This window comes from Macrotis lagotis, chromosome 4 (genome assembly GCF_037893015.1).
Source record: "Macrotis lagotis isolate mMagLag1 chromosome 4, bilby.v1.9.chrom.fasta, whole genome shotgun sequence".
Classification (NCBI taxonomy): domain Eukaryota; kingdom Metazoa; phylum Chordata; class Mammalia; order Peramelemorphia; family Peramelidae; genus Macrotis; species Macrotis lagotis.
In genome coordinates this window covers 158,754,534-158,774,192 of record NC_133661.1, presented here as the reverse complement: position 1 = coordinate 158,774,192, position 19,659 = coordinate 158,754,534, and the positions used below count along the sequence as shown (strand labels likewise).

General features: G+C 35.6%; 1 protein-coding gene across 3 annotated transcripts in view; it reads right to left on the bottom strand.

Moving 5' to 3' along the window:
* GLCE (glucuronic acid epimerase) overlaps positions 1–19,659 on the bottom strand; it is a 127,696-nt gene that overhangs the window by 4,438 nt on the left and 103,599 nt on the right. For all 3 annotated transcript variants that reach the window (XM_074234497.1, XM_074234498.1, XM_074234499.1), the window contains exons 3-4: positions 13,968–14,563; positions 7,672–7,911 (exon numbers count right to left, since the gene is read on the bottom strand). In XM_074234497.1, the coding sequence (XP_074090598.1) occupies positions 7,672–7,911; positions 13,968–14,550 (823 nt within the window). In that variant the 5' untranslated portion in view covers positions 14,551–14,563. The remainder of the gene's footprint in view (positions 1–7,671; positions 7,912–13,967; positions 14,564–19,659) is intronic.

The window sequence follows — 19,659 nt, the reverse complement described above, 5'->3', positions numbered from 1 at the left end:
CATTAACTGGGATATTGTATCCATAGGTAGAAAGAGACTGTAACTCTTTCACCCCTAGTGGTTTTGTGAATGGACTCTAATTGCTGTGTGTCTAATTTTCTATGATAAAATTGTTTAGAAGTCTAGTGGTGGAGTTTACATTCTGTTGGTATAAATTTTGAGAACTAAAGGTCACCTGATTTTATGGGAAAAATGTTTACTAAAATTACACCAAAGAAGAACTAAGTTTAAGAAGTGAGAGTTCTGGTAGGGGCACCACATTTCAGAGTTTTAGTAAATCAAAAGTAATTTTAGTCAGTTTAATGACAAAAGGTCTTTAGTCATCACCATTTCTGTAAACTAGACAAGGTTACCTTTTTTTAAATCAAAGATTAAATTACACTGATTAGAATTCTAGTTCAATATATTTTATTAATGTTTCCATTCTTTGAATATTTATGAATATTTTACAAAAAAATAGATAACGACTCAGAAACAGGATCACATTTAGTTTTTTAAAATGTTCAGTCAACTTTCCTAACACAATTGATCAAATATTCCAATGAATATAATTACCACATATATACATATACAGGGTATTCAAAAAGTCTTTAATAAGCTTTAATGGTTTAAAAGTACACTAAGATTTTTGGGGATACTCAGTATATGTACATATATGGCAACTATATTGGGTGAAATATTTGATTAATCATGTTAGGAAAGTTGACTAAATATTTTAAAAACCAAATTTTTGGGGAGGTATCATATTTTATTCCAGTCCCAAAAGGGCACAAAAAGGACCATGTTCATATCACTCCTTTTCTGTATAAGCCTACAATCTGAGCAAGGTAGATAAATCAAGAAGACATTTGTAAGACAAAGCCAGGAAGGGCCTTAGGAGGTCATTCTTTATCGACCTCAAGCTGGAAAAAGAACCTGCTCCTACTAAATACTCAACAAATGGTCATCCAGTCTTTGATAAAGTTTCCACATGAGAGGGAAATCTGCTTTTTTCCAGCTCTCATTTTAAGCTGTAAGTCTTCCCTTTTAATATGCCTAAATGTGCTTCTTCACTGATTTTTCCTAGAATTCCTTTCTCTAGGTCCATGTTGACTTACTTGAAAATATGCTACTTTTCTTAACCCTCTGCAGCATGGCTTCCAGTTTCATGATTCAATGAAACTTCTCTCTCTAAAGCTAACAATGATCTCTTTTAATTCTTTTTTTTTAAATTTAAGGCAGTGGGGTTAAGTGACTTGCCCAAGGTCACACAGGCAATTATTGAGTATCTGAGGTCGAATTTGAACTCAGGTCTTCCTCAGTCCAGGGCCAGTGCTTTATCCACTATGTCCCCTAGCTGCCCCTAACAATGATCTCTTAATGGACATGTTTAATAGCCTTTTAAAAAGTCCCAATTTTCTTGACCCTCATGTGACACGGTCAATTGCCATACTCTCCCAGGTAGTTTTGTCTCTAGATTTTCCATAACTGTTCTTTCCCGATTCTCCTCTTCACCTAGGTCATGTCCACTAAACATAGCTGTCTCCTCAGTCCTCGGTACTCTTCTCTTTTCTCTCTGGACTGCTTATCTTGGTTATCTCTCTAACTCCTTCTCCTGACAACTCTGGCTTCTTTCTAAACTTTGTTGGTTCTCTCTACTGCTAGAATCTCATCTCCCATAACTTCCCATGGGATGTGTCTTGCATGTGCACAGTTTCTGAAAGCTGTCTTCACTGGAATGTGAGTTCCCTGAGGGGAGGGATGAACCACACTTTTGTCTTTTTTGGTATCCCCCTAACTTGGCAACCTTCCAGGCATGTGGTAGCTGATTAATAGATTCTTGTAGACTGATAGACTCAGTCTGGAAATAATATTTCTACTATATTCATTTATTTTTCAGTTTAGGTTCTTTCCCATTGAAAGAGAGAATGATCTTGTGATTGCATTTGTCTATATGTTCCCTTATAATTCTGGATAAATTATTACAAATTTCCAACCATTGTGGAGATTTATATTATGGCTTTTCAAAAATATTATATGAACTATTAGTCATTTTTTGTTTTTATTCTGGAATGATTTCAAATCACAGATTTTTATTAATCCATTTCTTCTTTGAAGAGGCATTATCTTGGCTCTAGCCTAGATTTCCCCCAATAATTGTTAAAAATTGTATTTTTTAATCTGCTGGATTTATTCAAATGTCATAAGAAAGCATTTTCATTAATAAAGTCATTTATGAAATCAAATTAATTTTATGCAACATTTTCCTCTTTACTAAGACAGACTCATTAATAAGGATATAATGTATTTTTCTCCACTAATCAATATCCATTAGAATTAATGAGCCCATTACTTGAAAAAGACAATAAAGAAATTTTCACTGGCAACTTGGGCTTGCTTCTCTCTCAGGGAAAAGCTGTCAAGAACACCCTTGTGCAATTGTAGAAGATAAATATTAAGATGAGAAAAGGTTATGAGATTTCTTTTATATTCTCTTTTCATCCTCTAGAATAGGCACAGTAATCTGCTGTTTGTGAAGGCTACAATACAAATCTACTTAAGTATCCTTAAGTAACTACTATAGTCAAGATAATGGGCAACCTTTTTTTAAATCTTCCTAAAACATTTTGTTTCCTTGTTGTGCTTTCTATTCTATATAGCTTGTTACAAAAGTAGACTTGGCTTTTAGAGAAATATTCCAGGTGATTTTTAGATAATTTGCTTTGGTTTGCCAGATTTTAGTAACAGTCTTTTTCTTTGGACTATGTTCTTCACTGAGTCTATTAAAAAAATATTCTGAAATTAGTAAGAGGAGGTCAGAATAACTGCCCAATGAGAATATAAAAAAAAAACAACAAAACAAAGGGGTGGCTAGGTGGCACAGAGCACCAGTAAGGAGTATCTGCATTCAAATGCAGCCTCAGACACTTAATAATTACCTAGCTGTGTGGCCTTGGGCAAGCCACTTAACCCCATTGCCTTGCAAAAACCTTAAAAAAAAAACTCTGGAAAAGTTTTTAGAAGAAGGTGATACCAAGGCAAGTATTTTCACCAAGAATAATGATATCATTTAGACTAGGGAGGGGAAAACTTAGTCTCTCAGACTAATTTTATGCATTCCTTGGCAGATCTTCTAAAATGATCTTGGGATCACAAGGCAAGCAGGAGGCTGTGATGAGAGTGGAAGCTCAGTTCTTGGGAGTCTCTACATCTACACTGACCTGTTGTGTAAGCTGAGCATTTTCAAATTACCTTTTTGACAGTTTCATCTCTCAAGTAGAGGAAGTAATGGGAGGATTGCTATTTTAGAATTAATTGTGACCAGCAAGGAAGAACTGGTTGGTTAAGTGGTTGTGATAGCAACCTGGGGGAAAAAACTGACTGTAAAGTCTTAAAATTCATAACAGCCATAGGAAGAAATCTTAGGCATAATCTAATAGAAGCTCTGGACAAAAAAGTCCAGAGAAAAGGAAAATGAATACAAAAGTGACATATGCCTTCAGTGTCCAAGCTAAAACTCAGAATGAGTAAAGGCTGCAAAAAAATGAGAAAAAGAAAAGAATGAAAGAAGAGATTGGTAGAGGAGATAGCTGATGACAAAAAACTGCCAAGGATTGTGGGATTGGAAGTGAGAAAAAAATGGGGGTTCCTTAATTGATTCTCATGAAAAATTTTAATTTAGGAGGGGAGTACCCAGTTGCCCTTGATTAAATTCAGGTCACTAGGAATAGATGAACTATATCCCAAGGTACTGAACCAAGAGAACTGAAACTTATGATTGCTGATCTACTATCAGTCATCTTTTAAAGGTTGTGGAGACAGAAAGGGGTTCTACAGGATTAGAAAAGGACAAATGTCATTATTATCAAAAAGGGAAGAGAATGAAATTTGCAATATAGGCCTGTATATTTGATTTAAATTCTTGATAAACTTCTAGATAATGTATTAAAGGTATTCTTTATTAACATCTAGAAAAGGAAGTAGTCCTCATAAAGAACCAAAGTTTTTTGACACTGTTACTAGCCTGGTAGACCAGAAAAATGATATAAGTATGGTTTACCTAGCAAAGTATTTGACAGAATTTCTCTGTTCTTGTGGAAAGTATAGAGACAAGTGGACTTGACACACAAAAGTATAGTTTAGAGAGACTCAAAACTGGCTCAATGACTAGACCTAAGAACTATCAAATCATTATGAAGTCCTTCATAGTGATTTGATCTTAACTTGTAAAAAAAGCTGTCTAGTAGACTTTCTCAGAAATCTGTGCTTAGCTGCGGAATATTTAACACTTCTATCAATGATGTATATAAAAAAAGGCATAGATGGTGGACTTATCAGACTTAAAAGTGACATGAAATAGAGAAGGATATCTTTAACTTTGGATGATCAAGTCAAAATCCAAAAAGATCTGACAGGTTAGAACAATGGGCTGACTCTAATAAGATGAAACTTAACAAGGATGCATATATGTATATATATATATATATATATATATATATATATATATATATATATATGAAGTTTTTTAAAAATCAGTTTCACTTCAAGATGGGGGGGGAAATGGCTAGAGAGAGGTACACTTGTAAAAGATTTAGGGGTTTTAGTAGATGGCAACTTCAATGGGAGTCAGCAGTTCAGCACTGCAGCTTAGCAAGCTAATGAATTAATGCTACTTTAGAAAGACATACTGTCCAGTACTATGTATTCTGCCTTGGCCATACCACATTTTGGGTATTGTGTTCAGTTTCTAGACACCATATTATAGAGACAGCATCAATTTAAAAAATAGCTAATATTTACTTGTTCTTTAAGGTATACAAAGCACCTTTCCATTTACTATCTCATTTTGTCCTCAAACAATCTCATGAAGTCAGTAGCTATTATCCCCATTTTACAGATGAGGAAACTGAGTTAAATGACTTGTCAAGGTCACACAATTAATGTCTCAGAGGCCAGATATGACCTTGGGTCTTATAAACTACAGATCCAGCATGCTATCCACTATAAATACCCAGCTGAGTGAAGAGGAGAACTATATAACTGATGTCATAGAAGCAGAAAAAAGATTTTGCTACAGATTAGATATGTGATGTAAATGAGAGTAAGAAGTCATGAATGACCACTGAGAGTGCAACCCTGAGTGACTGACAGGTTGGTGATGTTCTCAATAGAAATAGAGAGGGATGGGTTTCTGGGGAAAGATGAGGTTTAGCATGGACATTCTGAAATTGAGACACCTTCAGGTCAATATAGGCAGTAGGCAGTTGGTGATAAGAGGATCAGTGCTCAGGAGAAAACTAGGGCTGAGAATATTGATCTAGAAATCATCAGAATAGAAACAGAAATTGAACCCAAGGGGTCTGATGGGATTGCCAAATGATTGATGGTGAATAGAAAGGAAAGAAAAGATTCAGGACAGAGGTTGGCAAAATACCTCTAGCTTGAGGGCATGACATGAATGAAGATTCGGCAAAGGAGAGAGAACAGTGAGACAGGGAGGTGAAACTAGAGAATGTGGTGTCAGGAAAACCCCTAGAAAAGAGTAGCCACAAGAAGAGGTGATAGTGGGGCTGGCTAGGTGGTGCAGTAGATAAAGCACTGGCCCTGGAGTCAGGAGTACCTGAGTTCAAATCCGGCCTCAGACACTTAATAATTACCTAGCTGTGTGGCCTTGGGCAAGACACTTAACTCCATTTGCCTTGCAAAAATCTAAAAATAAAAACATAAAAAAATAAAAAAAGAAGAGGTGACAGTAGTATAGATTTGCAAAGAGGACAAGAATGATGAGAGTTGAGAGAATGGACAGTTGAGATAACTAGTGACTTTAGGGAAAGATGTTTAATTTGAACAATCAGCATGGAAATCATATTATAGAGGTTCTATAAGAGGAGGAATTAGGGGAAAAAATGTAAAAGAACGTAAAAGGCTTTTTCAAGTAGTTTAGCCATAAAACAAAGGAGAGATAAAGAAGGACATTTAGTGGCTCTAGTGAATTTTTCCTAAGGATGGGAAGAGATGTGGGTACATCTGTAGGCATCAGGGCAGCAGTCAGTAGATTGGGGAAAAGGAAGATTAATGAGAGAGGAAGAATGATTTAAGGGGAAGTCTGCTGAGGATGACTAGATGGACTGGTATTTAAGGTGCATGTCGAGGAGCTTGCCTTGGTCAGGAGAAGGTAATTCTTCATATCAGGCTGTGAAGGAAGAGAAAACTGGGGGAAGATGTGAGTTATGTGAAAGAAGGAGGAGGAAAGAAGAGGGATTTGTCAGTGAAGGGTCTCTCTCTCTCTCTCTCTCTTTTTTTTTTTAGTAAAATATGAAGCAAGGGTTGACTGCACATGTAAAATCCATGCTTGCTTTCATAATGAAGGAGGAGTGGGGAGAAGGTGGGAGAGAATTCGGAACTCAAAATGTCAAAAATTTTTTTCTGCATAATTTTATAGAAAAGATTAACAATTAAGAAATATGATGTGAGGTTGCTGGCTAAGAAGGTGGCAGCAAAGGGGAGGGAAGAGAATAAAATAAGAGGCTTGAAGGGAGATGAAAACATTTGGAAAAGCTGCTGTGGGGAGGTGACTTGGGAGGTGTAAAAGAACTGTTTTCTTGTGGTGAGGGCTCAGGTGAAACTATGTCTCCTATTTGTAGTGTAGCATGGTTCCATAACCTCCTCTAGACCCTTTCAGTTATTCACTGTTCATAGAGCAGAATTGTAAGGTGAGCTATTACTAATGCATTCATATTAACAACAGGTTTATACTCTACCAAAATAGTGTTAAACTGTCTTTTCCCACAAAAATACTAGGAAAAAAATGATAATAGAAAGCTATCAAGAAAAGGCTAGGGGCGGCTAGGTGGCACAGTGGATAGAGCACTGACCCTGGAGTCAGGAGTACCTGAGTTCAAATCTGGCCTCAGACACTTAATAATTACCTAGCTGTGTGGCCTTGAGCAAGCCACTTAACCCCATTGCCTTGAAAAACCCTAAAAAAAAAGGCTAGATTTATAAATCAGATCATATTCTCATATTGGCTTTTTTTGGGAAATTTGGGAATGTCTTCCCTGAGAAACAATTTTTTTAGAAAAAATTAAAATTAAAATAAAGGAAAAAAAATCTTTAAATTCCCACCAAAATATCATTTTTCTTTATTTCTAATGGAGGAGTTTGACTAAATGATTTATTATTTTTTTTTAATTTAAGGCAAAGATGATCTCACCTAGCTGCCCCCGACTAAATGATTTTTTAAGTCTCATCCAGAAGAAATACTTTGTTTCATAAGTCCCAATTTTAAAACTGTTCCTTCTTAAGAAAATATTTTGTATGATAAATTTTGTATGTTTATAAATTTAATATTCCTGTAGTATTAGTTGATGTATTTTATTTAGTAACCCTGTTAAGCTACTAATATCTGCAGTATTTAATGGTAATATCTAGGGTATTTAATATGATTAATGTAAATTATGATAAACAGATTTTTTTTTCAGACTTTGAATGCTGGATACAATCATATCAAGAGTGGTAGAAATACTACAAATACAAGCATCAAATAACTGTAGGGAGAAAGAAATGAAAATGTAATCTAAAATAATAACCCCACATCAAATCCATGTTAAAAGAACCATTTTAAAAAGCTTTATCTGATGTAATTCTTTAAGAGGAGCAAACATTATAATATAATAAATAATTCACCTGGAGCAACAAACTGTTTAACATTGGTGAGTCTAGATTTATCAGCCACATTAGCCATGAAGCAGCCCTTTGGTACAGTCCAATCATTTGGCCGACTGTGTTTGTCCTTGTCTTCTGCTGTTTCATATACCTCAATGTGAGGAGGCTTCTCAGTTAGATTCTTGCTATAATGACTTAAACCATACTGTGCAATCTGGATTGGATAGAAATAGCCTTGAGGTCCCCACTGAGTAGATAGTGGTACACCTATAAAAATAAAGAAATAAAATGAATAAATGTGTCGAAATCTTTAAAAACCAGTTTTGAATCCCACTCCTCACTTTTATTATAGTGTTACCAACTTTCAATCAATGATTCTGATAAAGAAGAAAACCATGCTCTAAAAAAAAGTAAATTATGTCATCTTTAAAACTGTCTTCTCTGTGATATTTAATTGTTGATACCATCGCAGCACTGTTACAAATTAAGTAAAAAAATTACTTAAGAACTCATCATTTCTTCCTGAAGACCACTGATCCTATCTAGAGATGCTATATTTTATATGACTCAGTTTCATATAATTACAATTTTGTGCATGAACCAAATTACCTAATTTTACCAAATATACTCATCACAAGATTCTACACATAAAATTTTATTGGATGTCAAATGTATCAATGTCAAGATATAGTCTAATAATTAGGCATATAATTTGATGGTTAAGATACTTGTTAAAAAGGTTAGTCATAATCAAGGAATTTAAAGATTTGAATACTATAAATTATTTTTTAAAAATTTTTTTAAAAAAGTCACACAGCTAGGCAATTATTAAGTGCCTGAGGCCATAGTCGAACTCAGGTCCTCTTGACTCCAGGGCTGGTACACTATCCAATGTGCCACCTAGCTGCCCATTATAAATTAGTTTCAAAGACAAAGTGTGCCCAAGCACTTGTTCAAAAGGTCTTTGAAAAAAAATTTTTTTTTTAAATATGGGCATTTAAAACATGAAGATGAGTCAAATAAACAAAATAAGAATACATTCTTTTGAACTAAACTGCATCCCTAAAATCAATAATTAGGTTAAATGATTAGAATGATATGAATGAAAATCTGAATAAAAGTTGAATAATTCTATTTAAAACATGTTGGCTCTTATCAATGATTCTTCACCCCCCCCCAAATAGAATAAGAACCAGTTCATATGGTTGACCCTATTTTTCCAATGTTGTTTTGAGATGAAATGAGCTAATATTTGCAAACTTTAGTTTTAGGAATGAATCATAATGTGTAAATCCAGGCAGAGGGCTAATACGTTATAATCTGTTAGCTGCAAGCTGACTTCTGTTTTCTTGCTTCCAGAGTCGATTTTTCTCAAAGTTCAGTTAAACCTGTGTTAAATGTCTGAACCTTAATTATAAAGTGATTTTATACAAACTCATTAAAGACTAACTCCATACTCTTCACTTCATACCAAGTCTCAGTTTCTTCATCTATAAAATAAGGATAATAAACCATCTATTTAAGAAGATCACTGTGAAGAAAGTGCATGTAAACCTTGAGACACTATATAAATTATACATTTGAATTATCATCATTATTATACTGCATGGATGTCTGGGTTCTCAACAGTACAAACCTGTAGTAATGGATAGCAGGAGTCAGTGATATTGAAATGAGTAAACATGCCATTTAGTGGCAGCCCATTCAAGTTTTAGATGGGTTGACATTGGTCTTCTAAAGAAAACAAAAATGTTTTCTGTAGGATATTTATATTTTCACAGACCACAAATTTAGAACTGAAAAATATCCTGGCAATCATCTAATCCATCTTCATTTAAAGATGAGGAAAATATAGTCTGTGTTATATCATTTTAAAAATAATGGTTTAATATTTTTATTTATTATTATTTTATTTATTTATTTTTTTAATCTTTTGACTGAACAGACTAACAAGGTAAAAGTGAAATACACCATGATTCTGTGGTAAAAAATAGAATAAGAAATTACATTTCTGCTACTCTTTTGAAACTGTTGATTGAGAAATGCTCAGTATTGTGCTAGGAGCTAATACTTTTTTTTTTTTAGATTTTCGTTTTCAAGGCAATGGGGTTAAGTGGCTTGCCGAAGGCCACATGGCTGGGTAATTATTAAGTGTCTGAGGTCGGATTTGAACCCAGGTACTCCTGAATCCAAGGCCAGTGCTCTATCCACTATGCTACCTAGCTGCCCCTAGGAGCTAATACTTAAGGCTTGATCCTTTTCTTCAAGGAGGCCCACAAGCTGGCCCACAAGCTAGATGGGGACAACTAGAGTCATGAAATGGTAATGGAAAATATAAGGCAATTTTTATGTATGTGATATATAACTTGATAATTCAGAGGAAATGGAAAAAGATAGAATAGTCAGGAAAGAGTTGAGAGGAGGAGGATGCACCTGATAGAGACTATGAAGACAGATGAAAATGAACAGGGCATCTCATGTTTATGAGGGGTCTAGCTGTCTGAGGAATGATGTATATGAGTCCTAGTAAATTAAAATGGCCAGAGAGATGAAGGCCAATCTTGAAGGGTGGCAGAAAGTTATCTTTGATGCAGTAGAAAATGGGGGAAACCACAGGTTTTTGAAGAGGTGAGTGATACAATCAAAGCAGTGCCAAAGAAATATTAGTTCAGAAATATTTTTCAACTCTTTAAAAATAAAGAAAATAGTATTTATACAATTGAGTACTTGATTTTTATAGACTCATTCAAATTAGTTAAAAAGTCATCATGTGGATGTTTCATCTATGGCTCATCATATCTTTAAGGTAAGGAACAGAACATATTTTAGGAATCTGTGGCAGTAATAATTCTGAAGCTCTGGGTTGGGAAGTCTCCAACCTCTGAAGTAAGGATCAGAAGTAAGGTCTGTTGTATTTCCAATGACTTAAGGTATATCCTCTACTATATTAATTATATCATCAATTATATTACCTTTTTGGTTCTTTTGAGAAATGAAATAATATTTTATTATATTAATAATAAACTTAATTTGAAAAAATTAATAGGCAATTATTAAGTGCCTACTAGATGCCAGGCAATGGATTAAATGAATGCAAATATAATCTCATTTTATTCTCAAAACAACATTGGGAAATAGGGTCAATCATATGAACTGGCTCTTAGAGAATGACTACTAAGAGCTAACATGTTTTAAATAGAATTATTCAATTTTTATCAAGTTTTTCACTTACATCATTCTAATCACTGATTTTTAGGGATGCAGCTACTCAAAAGAATGTAACTATTTATTTGACACTGTTGGGGAATGATTTATTTTGGATAAATTAATTTCCCAGTTACCTAGTTTTTCCCCTTTTAAAACTGTCTAAACTCTTCTTACTGTTTACATAGTAGCTATCTACAGCCTTTCCTAACACCATTAACTGTGCTAGAAATAAACACAATGCTTGGACATGGAAAAATTTGCTTTAGAAACAGGAAAAATCAGTGTTCTAAATAGTATGGTATACAATTATGCTCACAGATGCTGTTGATGCTCTTAAAGCAAAAAAATGCCCTTCAAAGCATAAAGAGGGAGAAACAGAAAACGTAGTTCTGGGGCCTGGGATGGATAGGTGAGGAGTGTGTGGGATTCTGGTTGGTACAAAGATAAAATTATTCCCGTTCTCCCAGTGTTTCAGTAATTAACACAATGGGGGGATGGAGGGGGAGGCAAGATGATCTGAGATGACTCTTTAGACTCAAGGACTGGGGCAGTCCACTAATCTGCTGGGAGAGAAGGCTTTCATACCATCACTGTCTGATTTGAGTACTAGTCAATCGGACAAATGCTGTTATCACAGGGTTGGGCTACAATGTGCTAATGATGTCTGAAAAATGCTGACAACAGTGTTTAGGGAGATATTTATGTAAACACTTTCATGCTTTCTGGAAAAGAATAGATTGAACAAAACTTAACATTTTCCAATGATTCATAATTATCATTTGATCAATTATCATGCTATATACTACCAAGTTGCAGTCATGGACCACTCAGACATTCAGTAATGTGATTCCCTACATCAAACAGATCACCAGACTTTTAGAGTCCTTACACCTGCTTTTAAAAAATAATTTTCCTTGTTTCTGGCTTCAAAGTGCCAATCCCCACTCTTGGCCATGTGCCTAGCTTTAAGGATCAGTCCTTCTCCTTCTAATGAACTCTCTAATCCTTCTGTGGAGCAGGAAATCCATCTAAGCAACTTTCTAAGAACTTTGCTAAAATTTGTACCAGGCTATGAGTGAGTGCTGAAGTAGCTCTTTTAAGAGCCAAGTTTATAAGCACTGTTTTAGAGCTTAAACTTGATGAGATAGCTATTACTGATACTCAGAGGCTTTTAAAAAAAATTCTTTCTGGAGTCTCAGCTATTATCCAGAGAGTCAAGGTTGTTGAATACATGATTTCAGAAGTGAGATGTGACTGTTGCTGTGATATGTGGAGCAGAAAGGGAAGTCTGTGAAACAAAAAATGGAAGGAAGGAAGGAAGGAAGGAAGGAAGGAAGGAAGGAAGGAAGGAAGGAAGGAAGGAAGGAAGAAAGAAAGAAAGAAAGAAAGAAAGAAAGAAAGAAAGAAAGAAAGAAAGAAAGAAAGAAAGAAAGAAAGAAAGAAAGAAAGAAAGAAAGAAAGAAGAAGGAAGGAAGGAAGGAAGAAAGAAAGAAAGAAAGAAAGAGAAAAATGGTTCCTATTTTTGCTAGACATTGTCTTTGCTGGGTTCATAAGACTGAGATGAAAAGGATGCTACTAAATCTAGTCTAAATCCTTTTACAGATGAGGAAAGTGAAGCTCAGGGGTTCACCTTACCCACTATTCCAGAAGATAAATGGCAGAGTGGGGATTTGAACCTAGATCCCCTTTTGATTACATCACACTGCCTCTGTGAAAGACCCACCATGAGCCAGTTCATGTTTGAGATGATAAACATTAGTACCTTTCTGGGGGCTGTCAACCAGGGAAATGCCAGATAAAAGAAAGCAGTATTTTAAGAAGATTAATTTGGCAGGGATATGCAGGACCAGATACAGGGAGGTCAGTTAGTTTAAAATTTACAAAGCACTCTACATACATTATTCCATTTAAAGCTTTACAAGGATGGCTCCTAAACATTTATGATTGCTACTTTCCAGATATGGAAACAGGCTCACAGGTTCAGTGACTTAATTTAGCAATCACAAAGCTAGTGTCAGGAACTTACTGCAGTAATTCAGACACAATGTACTGAGGGTCCAAGCCAGGGATTTTTAACAGTTTTTTTTGTGTCATGATTCAGAGAGAAGTAGTAACAAGATACTCGTTGACCCCCCCCCAGAAAAAAAAAATCTATGCTATGGGCTCATTCTTAGGATGTCTCTTAAGTGCAAAAAATAAAATATATAAGATTACATAGGAAACCAATTATACTGAAATACACTTATCCAAATATAAGAAAACTCAAATTCTTAAGTCTTAGGTTAAGAACACCTAGGCTAAACTAAAAGGAAGGCACAAGTCTCAGGAGACATAAAAGAATTCAGAGAACTTGGCTTTGTGGACAGTCACAGAGCAGCCTGTCCTGGAGTAAGGAAGGCTGGGATTCAGATCTCGTCTTTGACAAAAACTAATCATATGACCATGGAAAAGTTACTTAACATCTCATTCACACCAACCAACTCTTTTAAAAATATAAGTTTCTGGGGGACATGTAATAATATCTTCTTATTGGACTGAAGCTTAAGTGGAAGGTCAGGGCTAGCTGAAAGACTTAATGATTTAGATTTTTAGTGAATTCATACTTGCCCAGGTCAACTAGAACACTGTAACATGGTATTTCCTGCCAAGTAAATTTTCCTCATTCTTTTTCTGTCCCATTTCTCACCATTATTTTCACAACTCCTAGTAGTATTCCTGATGGCCTTCCCCAGCACCTCCCAATTAAAGCAGAAACTTGCCTTTTCCCCTGTCCTTCCAAGGGCCTAAATCTGTATCTCAGGGAACACCAATTTGAACAGTGGCCTCCTGGAAGCCTAACACTTAAAACTTAAAGGAGTAATTTACACAATGTTAACCTCAGGAACCTGCAGTGGGGTGATAGACCACAAAGAGAGCCCTGTTATTCCATGAAATCACATCATGTAGAAGGCTAGCTAGGGTTCTATCCAGACCTGAGGAAAGAGGGGGTTTTTCTTTGTCATTGTGACTATTGAAAAGACTGAGGGCTGTAAATTCTTTAATTCCTGTTAAATCACAGTCTGTAGTTTCCTATCTTCCAAAAGGGCTGAGTAGGGGTAAAGCATTGTGACACTAACCTTCCACACCACTGATGCACTTGACTCTGTCTCGGACCTCCACATTATAGCCTTCAAAAGACATAAATACTCCATCAGGGTGATAAGGTGCTCTCTGTGCATAGACTTTGGAATAACTATGAGAGAACTCAAACCGATCATAGCCGTCATACTGGACCATCTTCCCATAAACTTCAAAATATTTCTCTACCCATGTGAAGGGGAGGAAGATCTCATTTCCCTCTCGTCTTCCCTTGATTGTGTGTTCATCATTTATCAGACAGTCAATTTCTTCATATTTGAGTCCCAGAATTTTGTTTCCATGACTGTTGAAGCCTCCAACTACAGGGGGAGCTTTCTGCTGTTCCTGGGGAGAGGCCTCTTCTGGCTGCTGCCTGGCCACATGGTTCACACTGTCATCACTCTCAGAGGCAGCCGTTCGCTTTTCTAATCCATCTGCTCTCAGACCATTATTCCAGTTTCTTGGAAACTGAATAGCCTTATCACTGGAACACTTATTCCACAGCAGGACTGTGACCAATGTGAAGAGTGCACAGATGACAATCAAAGTCTTGTAGTTGACCCGAGCTGCCAAGCAACGCATATTCAGACCATACCTAATTGGAAAGGGGACAAACCAAAGGTTCATAAAATAGCAATTTTGTTAAGTAGATAATACAATCAGATTTATAATAGATTATCAGACAATTTTACAATGTTATGCACCTCCTGACAGAAAAGTGACAGACTCAAAATGCAGAATGAGGTAAAGTTTTTTGGACATGGTTCATTTGTTTTTTGACTTTGTGTATTTGTTACAAGTTTTGCTTTCTCCCTCATTCCCCTGTCCTTTTATGAGGAGAGAAAATAAATGTTTATTGGAAAGGTTTTTTAAAAAGGTTATTAAACATTCTTTTGGGAAAAGATTTCCTTATTGATTAAGTCAAAAAAAAAAATCCCAAAGACATAGAAGAAAGAAACCTGGACTGGTCTAGTCTTGGCTCTTAGCCAAGCCTTTTAGCAATTGGCCAGCAATTAACCATGTTAAACTGAGTAAATTAAACTCTCTGATTTTTAGTTTATTTGTAAAATCATAGGTTGAATCAGGTGATCATTCAGAACCTTGCTGAAATAAAATTCTATGATGTTAAGGAACATTTTTCTAGTTTTCTCTCATGGTAGACAGCAAGGAAGAGATTAAACTCATTTTTTTAACTTGCAGGAAAGCAAAGATAATCAGCTGACAAGTACTTATTAGGTGCCAAAAGGCAACTAGGTGGTGCAGTGGATGGAGTGCCAGGTTCTGGAGTCAGGAGGATGAGTTCAAATCCAGCCTAAGATACTTACAAGTTGTATGACCCTGGACAAGTCACTTACCTCCATTTCCTCATCTATAAAATGAGTTGGAGGAAAAAAATGGCAAATCACTCCAGGATCTCTACCCCAAAGGGGGTCACAGGGAGTCAGACTTGACCCAGAAACATTAGGTGCCTAACATTTGTCAGGTACTATATCAAATGTAGATAACATAGATGTTTTCCCCTAAGGAGCTCACATTACTCAACCTCATGTGGGGAATACTTAAGTGTTATCAGCATTTGTTGGGTCATGCAAATAAACTTTCTAGAATTTATAAAGCATGCATGTCTTTTCATATCAAAGAATAAAAAACCTAGGCAATTTGGAAAATGCTCATGTGTCATATTTCATCTAGTGTTTAATATTTCTTATTGTATATTATCATTGTATTGGTATGTTATTATTCTGAACAAATCCTTGTCCTCGAAACTCCTGGGGAAATCAACCAAGATGTTTGGATAGGAGAAAGTCTCTACCAAAGATTTAAGGCCATCAGACTGAGAAGTGACTAGGAAATCTAAGAAGAAACCACAGTGGGGCATCTTTTGAGCTTTAAGAAAACAAATTTGACCCACAGGCAAGTGAACAAGGTAGGAACTCTAGATGGGGTGGGGATCTTGGACTCATCTCTTAGGTGGAGGGATGGCCAAGAGGTGACAGGGCTCAGAAGAGGGCTGCTGGCTGCCCAGAGTGGAACCTTGAATCTAGTCTTTGACCTAGAGAACAATGAGGCCAAGAGCACAGTCTCTCTGATCCTGCTGGGCCTTTTAGCTCTTTGACAGGGACTGGGGCCAACCACGTTTTCAGAGAACCCGGCAAGATTGCAGCTGTGCCGCCTAGACTCAAATCAGGGTCTGGAGCCTAGAAAGCCCAGGAGGGTAGCAATCAAACTGAGTCTTTGATCTAATTACATACAGATGAAAGTCTGTATCCTTCTTCCAGTTCTAGCCAGCCTTGTTGTCTTTAAAGAGCAAAGAACCCAATAGTAAAGAAAACACAAGTCAAATTCATAGAAGGCCACAACATTTCCACCAGAAATGGTCTTTATCCAAGTCCCTATCTAGGATGCCCAATATAAGAACCCAGAATAAGAAAATAACTCCAAAATATCTAACAGGCAAGCTAACATTCCTCTTTTGAATTATATGATTATTTGGTTATTTAAAATAATTATTTCTGTAGTATGTATTCTTGAAACTTCATAACATTTTTCCATTTATGTTTGAAGATTTTTATAAGGATAAAAAAATTGTGAAGTTAAAAAAATTCTTAAAAAAGAAACTTAATAGATTTATTACTCTCCAGAAAAATTCTATTAAAATACTCATTGTAATTCAAACATTTTTTAGGTGCCTATGGAGTCCTTTTGTCTGATGAAGCTTAAAACTTTGCTGAGGGATATAACAAACAGAAATCATGCTTGTACAAAGTGGAACCTAATAAGTAGTATCTGAGCATCAAGTAAGAACAAATTATTTAAAACTTGGGTTAAGAGGGAAGGATTTTAGGAATACTGATATCTGAGTGAAAGATTAAACTTCAACACTTAGAAGGGTGGGTAAAGAGAAGGGAGGCATTCTGCATATGGACAGAGGTTTAGAAGCAGGAGAGTATGGGGCAGGTACCCTAGGGTTGGTGAGTAGTCTGGACAGGCTGAAGCATTAAACCATATAGGAAAAAAAAAATAGTGTGATATCAGATTGGAAAGGAAAAATGGTGCCAGATTTTACAAAGTCTTGAGCAAAGGTTAAGGAGAATAAACTTGAGTTCGATGGGCACTAAGGAGCCACTGAAGTAACTAAAAGATTTGCTTTGTTTAGCTCTGGAGAGTAGCACTAATGGGTTTTGCTTAGTTGGGTGAAAGTTACAGGGAGGAGATTATGGTTCAATGTAAGAAAAAACTTTATTAATAATTAAAATTGTTCAATAATGGAATGGATTACCTCTCAATGAATTCTACATCTCTAAAGATCTTTAAACAGAGTCTAAAAGGTCACTTCTAGGGACACTAAGACATCCTTTATAAAATGGAGTTAGAAAGGTTCAAACAAAATCTGTAACCTCCTTTAGAATACTCAAAATTGTTAAGAAAATGTTCAAAATGAAACCTATTCTTGCTTCATATAAAAATCTTTAGATTTGTTTCAGGGAAGGGATTCTCTGAGGTTTCTTCAAACTATATGAGTCTATGAAAAATTTTTAGCAATAGTGATGCAAAGTCTGTATATAAAGAAAAAGAATATTATAGTGCAGAAGATTAGAAGGAAAAGAAGTAAGAAGGTCAACTAAAGTAAAAAATTAAAGCCAAAACTTGTACTGACAAGGCGGCAAAGGAACAGGAAGGTTCATCATGACAATGGAATTGTTGAAAGAAATTATACCTTACAGATTACAACATAAAAGTTAACTTGGTTAACTTCAATGTTAAGTATAAAACTTATTAAATTATTAAGCTAAGTGCAAAACTATGATTGAATTGAATGGTATCAGGTGGCTTTATAAGGGGGATGATTTCACACCCTTGTCTTTTTCTTTTAATTTATTCATTCATTCACTCATTAATAAGCATGATTCTCATCTAATCCCTCTATGTTTGTGTGTGTATATGTATATGTATATGGGAATTTCAGGGAGGATTTTGTTCTAATATACTAAGTTGTTCCAGATCTCAAGTAACATTAAGATTGGGTGAGATACATGGAAAGGAAAAGATATACTTTATTTGAAAAGAAGAGATTAAAGGGGGCTGGTGGAATAACCTTGAATAACAAGATTGTAAGCATTTTCCCGGAGTCTAAGAGAGAGGACCACAATCCTCTAGAAGTGAGAAGGAAAAAAACTCCATCAGCTTTAAAATAATTGGTTTTAGCTCACTTCTCATAATTCTACTTTGTTTAAAAGCTTTCATTTTAGTCTGATTACCTTATTTCTCAGGCTGACTAAAAATTAGCCAAGATCAACCTTGGTCTTTTGACAACAGATTTTTTGAGTTCTGGGTCACAGATTACATTTACTCATCTACGTACATTTTACTTCCTAACAAAAGCATATAAGCTTTGTGAGGGCAAGAGCTATTTTAATTTTGACTGTACTTGCAATAAGTAGCATAGTGCCTCACCCACAGTACACTTAAATGTTTAGATTTAAATTTTGTAAACATTTGTAAAAATTATCCTTTTTCTACACAAAACAGAAAAACTTTGGTTTTCATTTTGTAAACTTGATGATTCTAAAACAATGACTATCATTGGTTTCATTCAATAAGAATTTTTAAAGGTGTTTTTTGCAAGGCAATGGGGTTAAGTGGCTTGCCCAAGGCCACACAGCTAAGTTAATTATTAAGTGTCTGAGGCTGGATTTGAACTCAGGTATTCCTGACTCCAGGGCTGGTGCTCTATCCACTGCACTACCTAGCCACCCCTCAATAAGCATTTATTAAGGGCTAATGTGCCCCTTGGTTCTATGCCAGGTGCTGGAAAAACTAAGACAAGAAGTAAAATAGTCCCCCAATAGTCCTCTTTCTTTAGGTATTTTGTGTTCATCTAAGAGAAAACAAGATGTACCATGGGGCCAAAAAGTAAATGGGGACTCTAGGGAAAGTAAATCCCAATACCAGAAGGGACAGAAAAAGTTTCTATAGGAGAACATGATCAGATTTTGAGTTGATTCTGTGACCTTAGGGGTTCATCTTATTCAGTCACCTAATTTTATAGATGAGGTCTAGAGAGGTAAAATGAATAACTTGTCCAAAGTTACAAATAAAAGGTAGAACTGGGATTCTAACCCAAGCTTGCAACTCCAACCTTTTTTTTCTTTTATTTCTTTGTTGAAATGAGTGACCTTACCAGAGTGTGAAGATATTTTTGGAAATAGGGTTGATAAAAAAATAAAAGATCAATCTGAACTTTTTATTACTATTTTCTTTAAATGTCTTAAGTAAATGCAAATGCAATATTTATTATTTTCTCCATTACTTAACAGTCCCCCAGTGAACTGAGATTCCCATGGAAGTTTTAATGAAAACATGAATAAAAATCACCACATGATGGGTATGCTCTGCTCCCATATCAAAAAGATGCATTGAAATCTTTATCATCTAAAGTCAGAGAATTATATCTTTGGAGGTCCTCCAGTCCAATCAGTACATCCTCTACAATATCCCCAACAGGTAATTGCTCATCCACAACCTTTGTTTAGTCTTCAATCATGTCCAATTCTTCATGACCTCTTTTGATGTATTCTTGGCAAAAATACTGGAGTGGTTTGCATTTCTTTCTCATTTTATAAATGAGGAAACTAAGGCAAACAAGGGTAAGTGACTTGCCCAGGTTCACATAGCTAGTAAGGACAAGAA